This window comes from Otolemur garnettii, unplaced genomic scaffold (genome assembly GCF_000181295.1).
Source record: "Otolemur garnettii isolate 467f Iridium unplaced genomic scaffold, OtoGar3 scaffold00193, whole genome shotgun sequence".
Lineage (NCBI taxonomy): Eukaryota > Metazoa > Chordata > Mammalia > Primates > Galagidae > Otolemur > Otolemur garnettii.
Window position 1 is genome coordinate 85978 of NW_003852588.1, and position 19613 is coordinate 105590.

The 19613-nt window shown below is 36.6% G+C and overlaps 1 protein-coding gene across 1 annotated transcript in view; it reads left to right on the plus strand.

The window, feature by feature from the left end:
- PTPRM (protein tyrosine phosphatase, receptor type M) overlaps nucleotides 1-19613 on the plus strand; it is a 562994-nt gene that overhangs the window by 27562 nt on the left and 515819 nt on the right. The window contains exon 4 of the mRNA XM_012812183.2: nucleotides 14574-14689. Within this exon, the coding sequence (XP_012667637.2) occupies nucleotides 14574-14689 (116 nt within the window). The remainder of the gene's footprint in view (nucleotides 1-14573; nucleotides 14690-19613) is intronic.

A 19613-nucleotide genomic window follows, 5' to 3' on the forward strand; every position in this document is an offset into this window, starting at 1 on the left:
ATTATATTATATAAACAATTCCAAATTGTTTATAGAATCAGCATATTATACCTCATAAATGCATTAATGTATACATGATCTATGTGTTTATGACTCAATAAAAAAATATTAAAGTTGCTTGCTTTGGTAACAGAAGTTGGCCTTTTTAGACCTATAAACGATTCATATACAGCAAGTCCCCAAGTTGTAAACATCTGCTTTATGTACAACCCAACTTGCAGATGGAGGTTATGCATATTACAGTAAGTCTCCAAGTTACAATCATCCAACTGATGTACAACTCATACTTACAAATGGAGGCTATTACAGGTAATAGGTAAATGTGCCTATTCCAACTTATATACAAATTCAATTTAAGAACAGACCTACAGAACCTATCTCGTTGTAACCCAAGGGCTGCCTGTAATGGGATTGGTAATAATATTGTTTTCCTCACACCTAAATGTAAGGATTTATATTACTTAATACACATAAAGAAGTTATAACCATGCTTAGCAGATTCAAAGAACTTATTAGCTATTTATTATTAGTAGTAGTAGATACTATACCTTGATAGACTCTTAGAATTAGTTAGCTGAAAATCATAAAGCTAAATAGCTAAAGTGGTTGATTTCTTAGATTGGGGAATTTAGTTGTGTTCATTTTAAAATTTAAAACAATGTTTGCAAAATACATTGGTCTTCAGTGTTAGAGTACACAGTACCAGACTGGTCTTTTTGGCAGCAGTTAGCTCTGTGTTTGTGATGACAGGTTATATAAATAGAACCATTAACTGTTTATTCTGGCAGCCGGGCCAGAAATCCAGTACATTTCAACTTAAGCTATTACACCAAAATGTAAATTGAAATGGAAGGGGTTAGGTAATAGTCCTCTTGACCTACTTCACTTTGCACTTTGATCTTGCACATTACCTCATCTCTGATTTTTTTGCTAGTATTTGGAGATAAACTTGAAGAATCAATGATAATGAAACATCTACAAAAAGATTTGCATCTTAGTGATTTTTTTGTGGCTTTGGGACCACAGGCTGATTAATTGAGATCAATTAATATCCCAAACCTCTATTCTTTCTTAGTAAGAAAGTATGAGCTCTTTTCTCATTTCCAGTGATAGATCAGTTATTTGAAGTAGTAAGGAACATTTTTGAGAAGCAACAGTATGGCTGGGATGAGAGAATAGGATACTCATACCAAGAATCTGTTTGTTATTCATAGAAGATATTTAGTTTTTAGAACTCCTACAGATTTCAGAAAAAAGCTGGCATAGCATTTTGAAAGGGTATCCAGGAGACAAATGGGCCTATAAATTTGGAAGAGAGAATGTTTCATTTTGAATATGAGATAGATTGAAATTTTCTGTTCTAAGGTGGTATACCAGAGTTACGATTAAAGTTGTTTAGCAAGGTTCAGAGCATCCAACTCAACCTGAAATCTAAGTTTTTCTGTCTGTAGAGCTCTTTGTCTTGGGCTCTTTTCCCATTTCCAGTGATAGATCAGTTATTTCAAGTATTTCAGAACATTTTTGAGGGCCGGGTATCAGGCATACAGAATGTCTTGCTTGCATCATTTTGCTTACTCTTTATACATCCCCTATGAAGTAAGCACTTAAAAATTTCTATTTTATGAGTAAAAAGATTCTAAGACTTAGGTGTTAGAACTTTTGCATGCATTCAGAGATGGTAAAGGGCTGAATGAAGTATTGATGCTTGAACATACATATGTGCTGAAAATCCAAACCTAAAGTTGTGTCAGCCTGAAATGGCTTGCCACCTGAAAATGGTTCTAGGATTTACAGAACTGGACAAGGAAAATCCAGGCATCTTAAAACATTAGAAGATTCTATAAATCTTTAATATTTATTGAAAAAATGTAAACCCATTTTTAGTAGAAAGTTTATGCATTAAACATTGTATGTCTTCATCTGGTTTCCATTTGAGGTGTGGCTTTATTATCTTGGCCACATTTTTTTTTTCTGGCACCCTTTTCCTTAAACAAACAACAGTATTTCCTAAAGGCAGTCAGTTACTTCCAGGGGATGGTCCCTCCCCAGATATAATTTGAGTAGAAGCATAAATTCTTTAGAACCTTAATGTCATTATGAAAGGTGTGGACAGTCTTTGAGAAGGCCACCTTGAGGATCACAGTAACTCTAAAGAAGTGGAACTGTCATTCTGTGCAACTGGTCTATATTAAAGATAAATATAAACAGAAAAGAGTGCACATCACACAATTGTATCTTTGACCCCCTACTTAAAAGCGTAAGTTGTATTCTCACAGACAGCCCCCCCGGACACTTATTACAGCCAGCCCGAGGTGTCCAAGGGAGCTTGGTTCTAGCACTCCCTCTGCAGGTGCTGAAGTCCCTTACATGAAATGCCGAACATCCTCCTGTGTACCCTAAACCGTCTATATAGATTACTTCTAAAACCTAATATAGTGTAAATGTTGTGTAAATAGTTGTTAAATATACTTTTGTATTTTATTATCATATTGTTAATTTATATGCGTTTTTAAAAATAGTTTTGATCCACGGTTGGTTGAATCCAGAGATGTGGAGTCCACATATAGGGAGGGCTGACTGCATTGGCAGACTGCATTGCTATATGTGCATTACTACGTTTGAAACATGGCACTTAGGTGAGCTGTCACTCAGAGCCAGGCTTGCTATGGATGAACAGACACTTAGCAGAACCAATGACAACCCTCATATTCAAATATTTTATTATTACTAAGTTCGCTGACAGTGCAGAGTGCAAGCATTTTGTAAGTTTCCCAAGAAAGATTACAGAAGTTAATACTTAGTATATTTTAAATGTACAACAGGAACTTATTTCTCACAGTTTTTGAGATTAGGTTGGGGCATAGTCGTGTTATGGTGAGAGCCTCTTCTGGCTGCCTTTCTTGCTGTGTCTTTGCATGGCAAACAGGATGAGAGAAATCTCATTTTTTCCTTTGCAAAATAAAAAAATATTGATCTTATTTTTAATTGACACATAATTATACATATTTATGGAGTACGGAGTGATATTTTATACATAAATACAAATATAATGATGAAATCATGGTAATTAACATATTCTTCCCCTCAAATATTTATCATTTCTTTGTCCTGGGAACACTCCCAGGCCTTCTTTCTAGCTATTTGAAAACATAAAGTAAATTGCTTTTTACTGTAGTCACCCTGCAGTGCTATAGAACACTAGAAGCTATTGCTTCCAGCTAAGCTGTAATTTTGTACCTATTAACCAACAAGCTCCCTGTGCCCCAGCCCCCCATCCTTTACAGCCTCTAGTAACCACTATTCTACTCTCTTCCTCAAACGATCAGCTTTTTTGGCCTCCATGTATGAGGGAAAACGTGCAATATTTGACTTTCTCTGCTGTGCTTCCTTCATTTAACATAATGCCCTCTAGGCTCACTCATGTTTCTGGGAATGACAGGACAATACTTAATATTTTTGAAGAGGTGGTAAAAAGTGCACTCTCACACCCTGCTGTTAGAAATATCAATTATTTTAAGCTTTATGGAAAGCAGTTTGACAGTTTGTTTCAATAGTCCTTTAAAAATGTATATTTTCCTATAATTTGATTTATACATAACTGATGTACATATTTGAGGGTACATGTGATTCTTTAATACAGTCATATAATTTGTAAAGATCAAATCAGTGTAATTGGGATATCCATCACCTTAAATATTGATTTCTTGTATTGATTAACCATGATGTACACATACGGAAGTAAAATTCAATGGAAATTTAATGGGGGTGTGTGGGTAGGAGGGGCAGGGTAAACTCACCTAATGGGTGCAGTGCACTTGTTTCTGGGTGAAAGCACACTTACAACATTAACTTCAAACGAATAAATTATGTAATCAAAAAGTGTGTACTCTTGTAAGAGTGTAAAAAACTCTGAAATTAAAAATAAATTTTTAGAAATGTATCCCTTCTTTATGCTAAAAACATTCAAATTATCTTAATCAACTCCCTTCATGCTACCTCCGCCCTCCCCTCCCCTCCTCTGGTAGCCATCAGGCCACCCTGTCTTCATGACACCCACTTTTCTGGCTCCCAAATGTGAGTGAGAACAAGCAGTATTTGGTGTTCTGTGCTTGGCTTATTTTACTTAACATAATGGCCTCCAATTCCATCCATGTTGTTACAAATGACAGGAGTTCCTTCGTATTTATGGCTGAATAATATTACTTTGGGTATATACTATATTTTCTTTATCCATTCACTCACCAATGAGTACTTAGGTTGATTTCATGGATTTACAATTGTGAATAGTGCTACAGTAAATATGGGAGTGGAGGTAACTTTTTAATATATTGATTTCTTTTAATATATATATATATACCAAGAAGTAAATTTGCTGGATTATATGGTAGCTCTATTTTTAGTTTTTTGGCAAACTTCTTTCTATACAGTTTTTCCTAGTGGCTGCACTAATTTACATTTCCATCAACAGTATAAGAAGACCCTCCTTTCTCCATGTCCTCAACAGAATGTCATTCCCTGTCCTTTTGGTAAAAGCTAATTTAACTGGGCTGAGACGATATCTCATTGTGCTTTCGATTTGTACTTCTCTGATAATTTGTGATGTTGAGCCTTTATTTATATTATTTTGTATGCTTTCTTTTGAGAAATTTCTATTCAGATCTTTGGCCCATTTTGTAATAGTATTTATTTTATTTTATTTTAATTTTGCTATTGAGTTGTTTGAGCTCCCAGTTATTAATCCCTTGTCAGATGGGTAGTTTGCACAAATTTGTCCCATTCTGTGGTTTTCCTCTTTAGTTTGTTGGTTTGCTTTGCTGTACTGGACACTTTTTTAGCTTGATATAATCCCATTTGCCTATTTTTGCTTTGGTTACCTGTGCTTTGGAAGTCTTACACAAAATTCTGTGCCCGTACCAATGTCCTAGAGCATTGCCCAGTGTTTTCTTCTATTACTTGTATAGTTTCAGGTCTTAGATTTAAGTTTTTGATCCATTTTTACTTTATTTTTGTATATAGTGACAGAGAGCTAGTTTCATTCCTTTGCATATGGCTGTCTAGTTTACTCAGAATCATTTATTGAAGAGAAAGTCTTTTTCCCCATTGTGTATTTTGTTACATTTGTCAAAAATGAGTTGGTATCTGGGTTCCCTGTTCTGTTGCATTGGTCTGTGTGTCTGGCTTAATGCCATTACCATGCTGATTTGTTTTTTTATAGCTTTATGGTATTTGAACTCAGGTAGTGAAGGGGTTTGGGGTCACCAGATGAGGGGGTCTTGGGGAATAAAGAGGCTTTGATAGAAAGTCCATGTGGTGGGACTGAGGAACTCTGGGAGGAGCCCTCCCGAGTAAACCTCTGTCTATATTTAATGTCATAAAGCAGGAAAAAAATGGTTAAAAGTTACTTATCAGACATCAGCATTAAAGAAGGGGGGAACATGGAAAGTGTCAGACAGATGTCTCCAGTTTGTTTTGCAAAATCTTAAACCTTAAGCAAGACCTCTGCCTCCAGCCATTAAGAGGCTTTTGGAATCTAGAGAATCTTTACCATAACCATTAGGCCCAGTATTGCAACACCTCACATAGACATTCTCCATTGGAGGCCAGTTTTCCGATGTCCTGCACACATGCAGCTCACATGCCATTCTCGTGATTCTCTAGGTCTATCAAGCAGAAAGCAGTTTTATGCTAAACATCAGGCTCAGTTTCCTCTACAAGATAGTCTGATGCCTCTAGCTTTTTTCTTTTTGCTCAGAATTGCTTTGGCTATTTGGGGTCTTTTGTGTTCCATATAAATTTTAGGGTTTATAAATTTACTTTTGTAAAGAATTCCATTGGTATTTTGAGAGGGGTTGCGTTGAATCTGTAAATTGCTTTGGGTTGTAACAGTTTAACAATATTATATCTTCTAATTCATAAACATGGACTATCTTTTCATTTTTTTGTCTTCTTTAATTTCTTTCATTGATGTTTTGTAGTCTTCTCTGTATAGATCTTTCACTTCTTTGCTTAAGTGAATTGCTAGATATTTTATATACTTTCAGCTACCCGACATGGAATTGCTTTCTTGGGTTCTTTTTCAGAATGTTTGCTGTTGGGTTATATAAATGCTACTTATTTTTGTATGTTTATTGTGTATCCTTACCTTTCTTGAATTTGTTTACCAGTTCTAACAGGTGTTTGTTTGTTTGTTTGTTTGTTTTTGGTGGAATAGGGTTTTCTAAGTATAAGACCATGGCTTGAAAAAGGCTAATATGACTTGTGCCTTTCCAATTTAGACGACCTTTATTTCTTTCGTTTGCCTATTTTTCTGGCCAAGATTTCCAGTATTATGCTAAATAACAGTGGTTAAAGTAGGCATCCTTGTCTTATTCCAAATCTTAGAGGAAAGGTGTTTAATTTTTCTCCATCCGGTATGATGGTAGCTGTGAGTTTGTTATATATGTTCTTTGTTATTTTGAGATATGTTTCTTCTATACCAGGTTTGTTGAAGCTTTTATCATAAAGGGATGTTGAATTTTGTGGAGTACTTTTTCACTATATTTCAAAATGATCATGCAGCTTTTGTTCTTGGTTCTGTTAATGTGATGTGTCATGTTTATTGATTTGCATATGTTGAACTGTCCTTGAATCCCTGGGAAGAATCTCATTTGATCATGGTAAATGATCTTTTAGTGTGTTCTTGAATTTGGTTTGGTAGGGTGTTTGTGTGTGTGTGTGTGTGTGTGTGTTTGAGGATTTTTACATGGTGAATGATCTTTTAGTGTGTTCTTGAATTTGGTTTGGTAGGGTGTTTTTGTGTGTGTGTGTGTGTGTGTTTGAGGATTTTTACATTTTGTTCATCGGGGATATTAACCTGTAGTTACTTTTTTTGTTGTGTTCTTGTCTGGTTTGGTATCAGGGTGATGCTGACCTCATGAAATGAGCTTGGAAGCAGCCTCTCCTCTTCAGTTTTTTTTAAGACCTTGCGTAGAATTATTACTTCTTGTTCTTTAAGTGTTCAGTAGAATTCAGTAGTAGTGCCATTAGGTCCTGGTCTTTTCTCTGATGGGAGAGTTTATGCCTTTCATTTCATCAACTTTTTATTACGGCTTCAGTCTTCTTACTTATTTTTGGTTTGTTGAGGTTTTCTATCTCTTCACAATTCATTCCTGGGAGGTTATATTTATCCAGGAACTTGTCCATGTATTCTAGGGTTTCTTATTCATGAGCATGAAGTTGTTCCTAATGGTGTCTAATGATTCTTTGTATTTCAGTCGTCTCAGTTGTCATGTCTCCTTTTTCTTTCTGATTGTATTCATTTGGGTTTTATTTCTTTTTTTCTTAGGCTAGATAAAATTTTGTCAAATTTGTTTATCTTTTAGAAAACCAACTTGAAATTTTATTGATCTTCCTTTTTTTATTCTCAATTTTATTTATTTCTGCTCTGATCTTTATCATTTTTGTCCTTCTAATTTTTGAATTTGGTATTTCTTGCTTTTATAGTTGTTTGAAATGTATCATTAAGTTGTCGTCCTGCTGTGGTTTCTGTTTAGTAGTCTATTGCCAAATGAATTGGACCTCCTATATATGTTGTTAGAATGTTTTGTCCTGCTGGGTTTAAGATCTGTTCTTTGTCCTTGACCTTGGAGACTTAGATTATTATATGCCTTGGGGTAGCCCTATTTGGTTTGAATCTTTCTGATGTGCTCTGAATTTCTGTACCTGGATATTTATGTCTTTCTCAAATTTGGAATATTTCTGCTACTGTCACTTTGAATAAGCTTTCTACCTCTTGTTCTTGCTGTTCCCTCTTACACATCAATATTAGATTTGGTCTTATTCACTTAATTTTCTTTATCCCACAGATAATCTTTGTTCCTTCTCATTCTTTTTTCTTTTTGCTTCTCTGACTGTGTATTTTCAAATATCCTGTCTTTCAGCTTACTCCCTCTTTGCTCTGTTAAGTCTATTCTGCTTTTGAGCCTCTAATGAAATTTTAAATTCAGTGAATATATTTCTCAGTTCCAAGATTGCTGTTTGATTTTTATTATTTCAGTATCTTTTTTTTTTTTTTTTTTTTTTGTAGAGACAGTTTCACTTTATCGCCCTTGGTAGAGTGCCATGGTGTCACCCAGTTCACAGCAACCTCCAACTCCTGGGCTTAGGCCATTCTCTTGTCTCAGCCTCCTGAGTAGCTGGGACTACAGGCACCCACCACAATTCCTGGCTATTTTTTTGTTGCAGTTCAGCCAGGGTGGTTTTGAACACACCACCCTCAGCATATGGGGCTGGTGCCCCACCCACTAAGCCACAGGTGCTGCCCTATTTCAGTATCTTTGTTGAATTTCTCTAATAAATTTCTGAATTGCTGGTTCCTTGCTTTGTTCACTTGGGAAGGTCATAGTTCCCTTAGTTCCCAGTTTCCTGAGTGGTTTTAGGAGTGTGTGTGTGTGTGTATTCACTGAATTATTATTTACTTATTTCAGTTGTCTCCATCTGGCTTGTTTTGGTTTTTATTGGTTATGTTTGCCTAGAGATTCTTTGTAATTGTTAATTTCCTTCTTTCCTCCCTCCCTCTGTTTCCTTTTTGGAATTGCATTATACCTGGTTGTGTCAGAAGGCTGGCTAGGGGTTTGTGTCCAGGGGACCTGTGGAATGATCCTCGCAGGGTGTGGTGCTACTGAACAGCCACTCTGATTTGACATTCCCTTTGTTCAAGTTTACAAAGCAGAGTTTCCAGGCCTAGAGATGGTAATCCTATCTGACCCTCTGTCTCTGGTTGTGCTCAGGAATATTTCTCCCTTCAAATACTCCCCATGCTTTCTTTGGTTTCAGACTTGATCAAGTCTCCTGCCAAGGACCCCAAAATGGTAGGGAACTGGCTATCCCTCTCAGTCTCATTTTTTCCATCACAGAAACCCAGGAGTCAGGGACATGGCATGTGTGTTTTGTGCTGGGTAGACTGGAAGGGTGTTCATCTTGGATATGAAGTCCAGTTCTCTTACCATCTGCTCAGAATTGTTTTACTTCTTTGTAGCCCCCAAAACTGTTTCATTCTTATGTTTGAATTCTGGGTTTTGTCTTTTGATTTTTTTGTAGAGAGGACTGAATCTATTTTGCTTCTGTGCCAATATTTCAGGACTGGCAAAAATGTGTATTTTTTTGTCTTAGTAATTCAGTATCTAAAAGTTTAGCCTAGGGAAAAAACGTAGATATAATAATTTAATTATGTAAACTTTTATCTCAGAATTTTGTATAAAGGAAAGAAGCTCCAATGTTCACTAGTAAGGCAGTGTTTCTGTTATCTTGTGTCTATATTTCATATACTGGTGTTTTTCAACCTTTCACTATTTGGGGTCTGGCTAATTTTTTGTTGTAGGGACTACTCTGTGCATTTTAACATCCCTTATCTCTACCCAGTGGACGACAGTAGTACCATCATTACACCAGCTTTGACAGCCAAAAATGTCTCTAAACCTTATCAAATGTCTTGGGATGACAACATTACCCCCAGTTGAGAACTAAGGATATGTAGTAAGAACATTTAATAAAGAAAAATGCTGAGAACATCCACTAAAATTAAAAAAAAAAAAAGCCCATGGTTTTAAAAAAAATTAAAAAAAAACCCCAAGGCAAGAGATATCAATAAATCAAGTTAGAGGATATAAAATTTCTATAATGGGCGGCACCTGTGGCTCAAAGGAGTAGGGCGCCAGCCCCATAGGCTGAGGTGTCAGATGCAAACCCAGCCCCGGCCAAAAGTTGCAAAAAAATGTAAAATAAAGGGCAACGCCTGTGGCTCAGTGAGTAGGGCACCAGCCCCATATACCGAGGGTGGTGGGTTCAAACCCAGCCCCCGCTGAACTACAATAAAATAATAGCTGGGCATTGTGGCGGTAGCCTATAGTCCCAGCTACTAGGGAGGCTGAAGCAAGAGAATTACCTAAGCCCAGGAGTTGGAGGTTGCTGTGAGCAGTGGCGCTACGGCACTCTACCTAAGGCAATAATGTGAGACTGTGTCTCTTTAAAAAAAAAAAAGGTAAAATAAAATAAAATTTCTATAATGACAAAGGATTATTCAAAAAGTATGATGGAATAACAGAAACCAACACCAGGTTTCCCATAGGAGCCCGTGAATAACTTAGCTACATCTACAAGAGGGAGGATTCTACCAAGTGCTAGAAACTTCCTTTGTCAGTTCAGGAGGAATATATTTTTTAACCTTCATTCACCCCTTCATCCTGACCCCATGTTCAGCTTTCTTAGGATTTGGTTTTCCAGTTTCTTCCTCACCCAGTGCAAATAAATAATCTACATGAACATACTTGAATTCACTATGAGCCTATTTGCCAGGTTTGCCAGCCTATCTCAGGAGGCCCAAGCTGTAAGTGAAAATTTTATGTGTCTCCTCAAGAGGATATAGGATCCTCTCTATTTAAAAAATAATTAAATGTGCATATTTCAAAGATTGCTTCCAAGAAATACATTTATGTATATATACATATATACACACCACATGCACACAAGATCATACTCAAAATATTTACCAACCCTTCAGCACAGGCTCAGAATTAACCTAGTTGGGTGAAACTGCAAAATAGTGGCCCCAACTATAGTATTGCCTTAATCCAAGTTATCATGAAAAAATAACTACACACCCAGATATCTTACTGTGGAGACCTAACTTCTTGTAGTGGCCTGAAGCAAGATGACAGCAGGATTTGGAGTCTGGGAGATCAATTGGAAGAGGGCAGCACAGTGAGCTAAGCTATCATGGTAATGTGGAAGAGGGAATGTGGTCCACATAGGTGGAATGGGGCTTAGAGGCACTGTACTTAGATATTATTGGAAGGAAAACTTTTCCTCATCTGATGTTGGTACAGTGGTGGTAACCTGTAAATTAACTGATAAGAAACAAATTAATAGGAGAAAAGGCAAGGTTTATTTTCAAATGTGCAAGCCATAGCTCCTAGGTTAAAATTCTCTACATAACCAAAGACAAAGTTTTATCTTAGAAATTTGACCAAAGAGAAGGGGAAAGTGTTGAAGGTTCCCTTGGGCTTTTTGATGCTAATGACAATGGTTGCTCTGTCTCTCTGACAGCTGATTTAGCAGTAAACTATCTCAGAGGTAAGTAAATGGCAGATATGAGGCTCTATTTTAGTTAAATAAGGAAAGTTCAGATAAGCTTTCTTTCTGTATTTTCCTTAACTCAAATGTTTTTACTTTATCGGAACTCAGGAATCTGAGTGGGTCCCCACATTTCCCCTGTCTGAAATTTCTCTAGAAATTTTACCAAAAAAAGAAACTAGGTTGTTTGCTTTGGAGAGAGACATTTATTTGAGTTAAAAGTTGTACGGTAAGATATCTACCAAAAGGAGAGAAGAATTTAGATTAGAACAAGAAGACAAAAAGAAAAACAAATTATTGAGATGAATAGTCAGAGCTCACTATAAGCTCAGTTTCTAAGTCCAGAGGGCAGCCAGTTGAGATTTCTAGATGTCAGATCTTTGAAGTACCTTTAGTAAAGATGTCACACTGTGAACTAAAATAAAATCTTAAGCTCCTCAACCAACTGAATGGATACCCCAGTTGGCCAAGGGATCCCATAGATACCCTAAAGCTGAGTTGTTGGCCTTGAGAAGAGAGGTCAGACTTGCATCCTCATGGCCCCCTCCCTTCTTGGATATATCCTTTGTAACTCATTAAGGGGCCTAAGACTATACAAGGCAAAGCTCAAACCATACCTGAAGGCCATTAATTTATTAAGAAATATACTTGAGTTTTGGTAAAGGTCTAGTGGCTTATCTCTAATTAATGCATCCTTAATCCTTATCTTAAATTAAAATATTTTAAGCCTTTAGACCGGTGGTTCTCAACCTTCCTAATGCTGCTGTGTATTTTCATTGTTACAAAGGGTTGTGACCCACAGGTTGAGGACTGCTGCTTTAGACAAAGCTTCATTCCTTTAACCAATTACCAATGAAATATTTGTTGAATGTACTTATAACCTGTAACCTCACCCCGCTTTGGCCTTTTCTGGCAAAACCAGTGTCTGCTTTCCATGTATGGATTTAAGATATTAACTATATTTCCTGTATCCATGAATGTGTAAAAGCAAATGTTAATCCAGCTACCACGGGCGCGTTTTCTCAGCACCTCTATGCTCTGGCCACAAACATTCAGCTCAGAATAAACATCTTTAAATTATTTTACAGAGGTTGGTATTTTTCCATTTTCACAGTCATGGTTATCTCCAGGGGCAAAGCATGGAACATGCAGGTGTTCCAGTGAGCTTTCTGAGTGGCCCACACTGTTGTGGTGATAACTTCTGTGAAGTTATATCAAGTCATACAGCTTTAGCTTATAGCTTTGTTAATGTGCTTAGAATAATTTTATGGAAGAAAGAAAATGGAAATGGTTTCTAGCTAATGACATACATACTAAAATTGATGTATATTTTTAATGTTTGATTAGAACAACAATTTCCTTGACAAAAAACCCAGCTTTTCATCTTCCAGTATATTCATATTAATTTACTTGACTCTCAAAATTCTTAATTATCTCTGTACATGTTGGGTACCTCTGGTACCTAACATCATAATGGTTATAAAGATTTTTATTTAGTAGAAGTTTAATGTGTATTAAAGATGAGATGGGAGAGCAGAATTCCACAGAAGTTGAAATGTCAGGTGAAGAGTTTTTAAGGATATGGGTGTGTTTTTACTAATTTTAAATAATATGGTTAAATTTGCTATGTATGAGGCATTAACATCAGTTGCTTTTGTGATATTAGAAGGTCTTGCAACAATATGAGATAATCCACTGAAGCTTTGTGGAGGACATAACATTTGGAAGGGCCTTGAAAGAAGGTAAAATTCTAGCAGGCAGGCAGGGAAGCCCCTCCAAGAGGGGGTCAGAAAGTTTAAGGAAAGGCAGAGGTAGTGGGAAGTCTGGGAGAGGCCTTGTGGCTTCCTGGAATAAGCCTGGGCTTTGGAACTGGATAGTCCTGAGTTTATGTCCTGTTTCTGACACTAGTCAAGTTTCCACAAGTTCTTCCCATCAGAGAAATGGAGAAAATACTTCTCTTACAGATCATTTATGAGCAAATTGGAAAAGTTTCTGGCACATAACTACCCAATAAATGTTACCTTTTTTATTTTCTAAAAACAATGGGTTTTTAGTTTTTCAGGAACAAAGAATAGAAGGGAAATTTGATTTAGGGACTTTTTGTGGAGAATTTTTTCAAACCATAGAATTATGTTATTCTTAAGCAAGCAGTAATTTGATTAAATCAGTGAAAAATAGAGTTCATAGAGTTGTACCCTAATATGTAGTTTTCAGAAACAATGGTCCCTAGTTATGCTTGGTTGGAAATCATGAGAACATTTGTATGCTGAGCATCACGAGTACATTGTCTGAGTCATTAGTGGCCTCCAAATTAGCAATGGGGTTTTCCTGTGTGTTATTGATATTAAAATGTGACTTTCTTTGTTATTTGGCATAACCCACTTCCCTTCCTAATTGTATTCTGCTCAGGCGGATGCCAGCACGACTTTGTAATCTCTGTGCACCCAGTAGCAGGGCACCATTTTTTCTAAGTGTTTAGCCATGGCCTAAAGACACACTGACAATGAGAAAAATCTGGCAAGAATAATAATATATTTCCTAGTTATTCCAGATTTATGTGTCCCTCCCAGAAAGTATTATCATTTTATTCTCCTCCCTTTCTATTTCCTATCTTCTTTGCTACTCTTTCCCTCTATCGTTGTGATAAGAGAATGTTTTCTTAAAGGTAGAAGTTGTCATAAAATTTGAGTACTGACCTCTCATTCCAGTTCCCAGTCACCTGTTTTCAGTGTGATACAGAAATAGGTCTGCAAATCTCAGATGACATAGATAATCCCTTACTTAAACAGCTGTCCTGTGCGGACACTGTACATTATGAGACAGTGCTATTTAGCATTTGCAATCCTTCTTATTTCTTGAATTGGAAATAAGAATCAGCAAAAATTGCCATGCTGTTGCAGTTCCAGCGTCATTTCACAGAGTGTGTCTATAGGGATAGTATTTTTGGTAGCTGAAAAATATTACATAAATAATGTTGCATACCAATTAGTTGTGTTAAAATATATATTATGCACAGCCTTGTATTTCGGTTAAAAAGTTTCCTTGACAACATCATTTAACTTCTTACTGTTCTTTTCATGTTGCTAGTATAAATATCTAATATGTTTTTGTTCAAAACATCAATTAGGTTTCAGTATAATCTTTATTAATACAGATCTGTTATTACAGGCAGACTGCTGAGCTATGATAATTTGCACAGCAGGAACAGTAAAATATCTTCTTTCTGTTTGGTTCTATCCCAGAATGCTTGGCTTTTCTTTTTATGCTTTTACAAAGCACACCAAAACCTTTTATGATATCTTTTACAATTCTAGTGAAATCTTTAAAGCTCATATAAGCAAAAGCATTATTTTCTCTGAAGGTGAACAAAATGAAAAGGCCTCAAATTGCAGATAGATTAAAAAAGACGCTTATTCATTATAGATCTCCCCTTTTCATATTCTTCATTCTTTTTCCTCATGTAGCCAGAACCCCCCACTTCCTGCGGATTCAGAACGTGGAAGTCAATGCCGGCCAGTTTGCCACTTTCCAGTGCAGTGCCATCGGCAGGACCGTGGCAGGAGACAGGCTCTGGTTACAGGTATGGTAACTCACTTTCACCCAGAGTGAGTCCAGGGAGAAGAAAGAATCCATTCACCCGGGGAGGAACCCAGAGAAACACATTCAGCCTTTCAGGGCCCTTTTGTGAGACTTTCTTTCTTTATTAATGAATGAGCATTCTACTTAAGCTAATTATTTTCCTTCACACTTTTTTTGTTGTTGTTGGAGACAGAGTCTCACTCAGTCACCCTAGGGTTGCATGCCATGGCATCATGGCTCACAGCAACTTCAAACTCTTGGACTCAAGCAGTCTTCTTCTCAGCCTCCTGAATAGCTGGGGCTATAGGTACCCACCACAACACCACTAGTTTTTCTATTTTTAGTAGAGATGGGGTCTTGCTCTTGTTTTTTTTTTTTTTTTTATTAAATGATAGCTGTATACATTAATGCAAACATGGGGTACAGTGTAGTGTTTTCACATACATTTTGAAATACTTTCATCAAGCTGGTTCACATAAATTTCATGTCATTTGCATAGTCATTGTGTCAAAACATTTATATTCTAGTTCTAGAAAAGTTCACTTGTACCCTTGTTAGACAGATATTGGGGTCTCGCTCTTGCTCAGGCTTGGTCTCAAACTCCTGAGCTCAGGCAATCCACCCGCCTCAGCTTCCTGTGCTGTGATTACAGGCATGAGCCACCCTGTCTGGCCACACACACCTTTTTTGAATTTTGTTTTCTCTTGCTTTTGCATAGACATCTTGCTTTGGAAATCTGGTTGTCGAATTACCTTTAGAGCAGCATATTAAAATACAAAATTTGAACAAACTAGAGCCATACTTAATCTTCTGATATAATCCTTTTCTAAGTTAAACATGTTTTCTTACTTAACATTAAAAGAAAATAAAGTACAAAATGTGATACCCCCCCTTGCTCCCATGTTCGCACACATACAGTGTATAGGGATTTTTGTGATTTGAATTTCTAAGTAATAAGCTAAAACTTAGGAATTAATAATACTTCTTTTACTTTTGAGTATTTATAGTATAAATCTTCAGTGTAATTATAGATTGTGTGACTTGCTTTATAGTCTTTCAAATTCTACAAAATACAAATGTGTATTTTGCATGGCAGAACATTTCATGGATACGGCTGTGGTCCCAGGAATGTTGATGGAATGAGTGGGATTAAATTAGTGTCCCCTCTAACCAAAGTGTCACCTCTTTTTTAGGCTCTGGGTTTGGGTTTTCTCCCTCCCTTAGTATTCTTTCACTTCGTGCTTCCTTTTAAGCTTAATCTACAAGCTGCTCATTCTTCATCTTGACTAGCGTTGATTTTTTTCTGTATCTTTCCTTATTTTCTGTGGGTTTCTTAAAAATATATTATTTCCTTATTTTTAGTTTGCTACTGAGCTGAACTGACCTTCCTGTTTCGGCCCTCCTCCCGTGTACACTGTTGAGTTCCATGCAGGCTTCCACCTCTCCACACATGTTGGCCCTTTCTCTGAATCTGTCCTCTCCACCACCCATCATGCATCTCCCTTCTGCAGATAATCATGATTGTGATGTATTATTTTTGTGTGACACCATAGTTTTTAAATCTTTTATTTATTCCTGTACTGTCCCAAGATTAGTCAACAGTGGATTGTCAGCTGGGAAGTACATTCTAGAGAAGAGGCTTCTAAAAAGGGCTGGGGCCCTCTGTCATTCTCCCTCCATATCCAAGGGTGCCTGTCAAGGCAGATCTACCCAGGGAGGCGGAGTGTGTGTATAATAGTATGTTCCAAATTCGTCCTTACCTTTTTGTTTATCTCTATAAGTTTTGTAATGTCTGCTTTAAGAGCTCTTTGTAGCATGTGAAAACGGTCTTCAGTATTCAACCTTTTTTTGTCTTTTTATCCCACTTCCAAATGGTTTTAAATTCTTGATACTAGGATTCAGAATTGTTTTCTCAGCTACTCACTGTTTGGTATTCAACACAATCAAAGTGGCTCTCTGTGGCAATTAATGCTGAGGCAGACATCTTCTATTGACATTTCCATGAAAATTAAGCCTTTGATTTTATCTCTAGAAATCTTAATTGTTCATGGAAAATATTCTTGCTCCTATGTTTATGATAATATTACTTGAGTGAATATAGTATAAAGTTTAAGCTCTTTTAGACTTGGGTATCTTAGAATATCTTAACTATTTCCAAGAATATACAGGTACATTGAGGACACGATTTGCCTTTGCAAATGTCTTGAACTTGGTGTATTCCTGCTTAAACGTGAGCACTTATTTGGGGTTGGGAATCTTTACTTCCTATCGTAGTGGGAATATTTTGAATAGAGAATTTGTCACGTTGGATAGAGAAAGATAGTTACTGTTTTAGAAAAAGGTCTAAAGGCAGAGTTCTCAGCCCTGACTTGCTATAGAATCAGTTGGAAGGTGGTTTTTGTTTTGTTTTGTTTTAAGCATCTAGCCTATTCCAGATTCTGATTTAATTGGTCTGTGGTAGAGCTCAGCATTCCATGTTTTATTAAAGGGTTCCTAGGTGATTCCATTTCAACCAGGGTTGAAAATCACTAGTCTAGGAGGCAAAACACAATACATGTTTCGAATCAGAAGACCGAAAAAGGCAGATATAATGTATAAGTGGTATCTGTATTCAGTAACCTCATCATGAATTTCCCGTGTATTAGCTGTTTTTCTTTTCTATTAGATGTGAATTCTCCCCTTGGTCATTTTTTTCATAGTCAACCCCTTAATGTACTTCTTTTGCTCTGGTCTCCTCTTTTCTTGCCCCTCTTGTCTCAGAAACTGCTCATTGCTCTGCAGCTCCCTACACTGCATTGTGGGACGGGGATGATGCAGATAGAATCGCTGTGATTTTTAATGTTTAAATAGCATTTAGTTTGTCCTGTACTCAGGATGCTATTTGGTTTGTGAATCTTGGGATGTTAGGATAATTTTACTGTTAAATTTATTTCCTTTGCTTGGGTAGGCATTTTGTAGTGAGGTGTTTATTTTATTAATAGCTTATGAAATGAGACCTGTGCCCCTTCACTTGCAAGGACGGCTTCTGCTAAGGTCCATGTGCACCAAGCAGGTGTCCCTAGTGGTGAGGACTTCCAGCAGGTGCTGGTTTTGTAGATCCATCCTTGCCTTCCTGTCCAGGATATGTGGCTTATTGTCTAAGGCCATTTCTTAGAGGTTATGGGGAGACACAAACCTGTAATTGCAGACCAGGTCTCTCTAATCTAGGAGTATAATATCCTAATGTTATACTAGTTTCAAAATGCCTTTCTTTATGTAAACTCACTTGGGTCCTCAAAGTTAATTCTCAGATCCAGGCAGAAAATGGAGAAAAAATAGTTTTAGGTTTTTCTGTGATTTGAATCTCCCCTGAGGGTAAGTCAAGATTTAGAACGTAATAGCACATCTTTTATTTGGGAGGACATCAGTGTTTTTGAGTGCAGTCATTTATAGTCATTCTTGTTACTTATATTGCCTTTGAGCCCCACAACAAGCATTTTACTGGAGTTTCAGGGGTGTGTTGCACAGTGGATTCCTGCGGTCACATCTGTTTTAGAGCTGGGGAGTTTGAGGTTCAGGGTTGTCCTAGATTACAAAGACACGTAACTGACAAAGTTGGGGGTACTACAATTCTGTTTCTTTGCTTTTACTTCACCACTGATTAATTCTATGATACTATACTGTCTTCTCATATCTGGAAAGGAGGTGAAGGGGCAGCATGTACTTACATTTTGTTAGAATTTGCATGTGACCAACATTACATGATGAATATCAGGGAGCCATCCTGAGCATAGGGTAAAATGTTCATATCTACTGATATTATATGTCACATTGATCCACACCCATAATTGCTTAAAATACAGATTAAATTTAATCCTTGTCAGAGTTTTACAAAAACATAACACAAATAAATCTGAGGATGACACTAATGAAGAAATGTTTATGATTAACAGATGTGTTCCATCTGCTTATTTTTTCTTGATCTCATCTGTGGACCACAAAGGTCATTACCAGTGTAAGATGATTTTTAGAATACTGAACAAAAGCATTAAACCTAGACTATGAGCAACCATTGTCATAGCAGCAAAGTACTTAAAACACCTTCCAGACAATGAATGGTAGGAGGACAGCATCTGTAGGTCTCTTTTCTTATAGTAGAAAATGGATATGCGATGAAGGCCTTGAAGATGCTTGCTGCACGCCATCAGATATGGCAATGTAAACATAGAAACATGGGATGTAACAGTATGAGAGACTAAAATTAAATGTACTGTGAATATCCTTCAAGCCTCCAAAAAAGACCATATTTCTTGCTGATAGCAACTTTCTAATCACTTGTAAAGTTTGAAGCCTACATTTTGAAAATATCTCAGTGTGCATGTGTATATACATATATAAAACTGAGAAGATAAATGGAATTTTATATTTTCTTTTTACACTTTTTCATACTGTTATGCTTTTTTAAAAATACTTTTGTTTGCTGATGGAGAACTTCTGAGTTGCATATTTTTTATGTAGTCATTGACCTTATTGAAACTACTATTCTTTAGAATTTTAATTTTTTCATTTTTATACATTTGCCTATTTCTCTTAGAAATTCATGTTATAATACCTGTTGCAGCTTTTCAGTAAAGGAAAGTGATAATAAAAATTAGCTGGTGTTGCTGTTTATACATCTGTAGACAACTTCCACCACACAATTCTAGGGCATATTTATTTTATTAATAAAAAATATCCTCTTCCTCTGCTTTTGGTCCTGTTTTGATATTTTTATAACTTTTACTCTTTAATTCATTTCTGACCGTTGTGGAGACTCCTATATTCCTTACTCTTATTACATAGCTACCATGTCATACTCAGAGTGGGTAGGAAATAAAATTTGTCCAGCCTCCAGGACAAATAGCAAGAAGCATGGAGGCCATTTGAGATGCCATTTCAACAGTGGA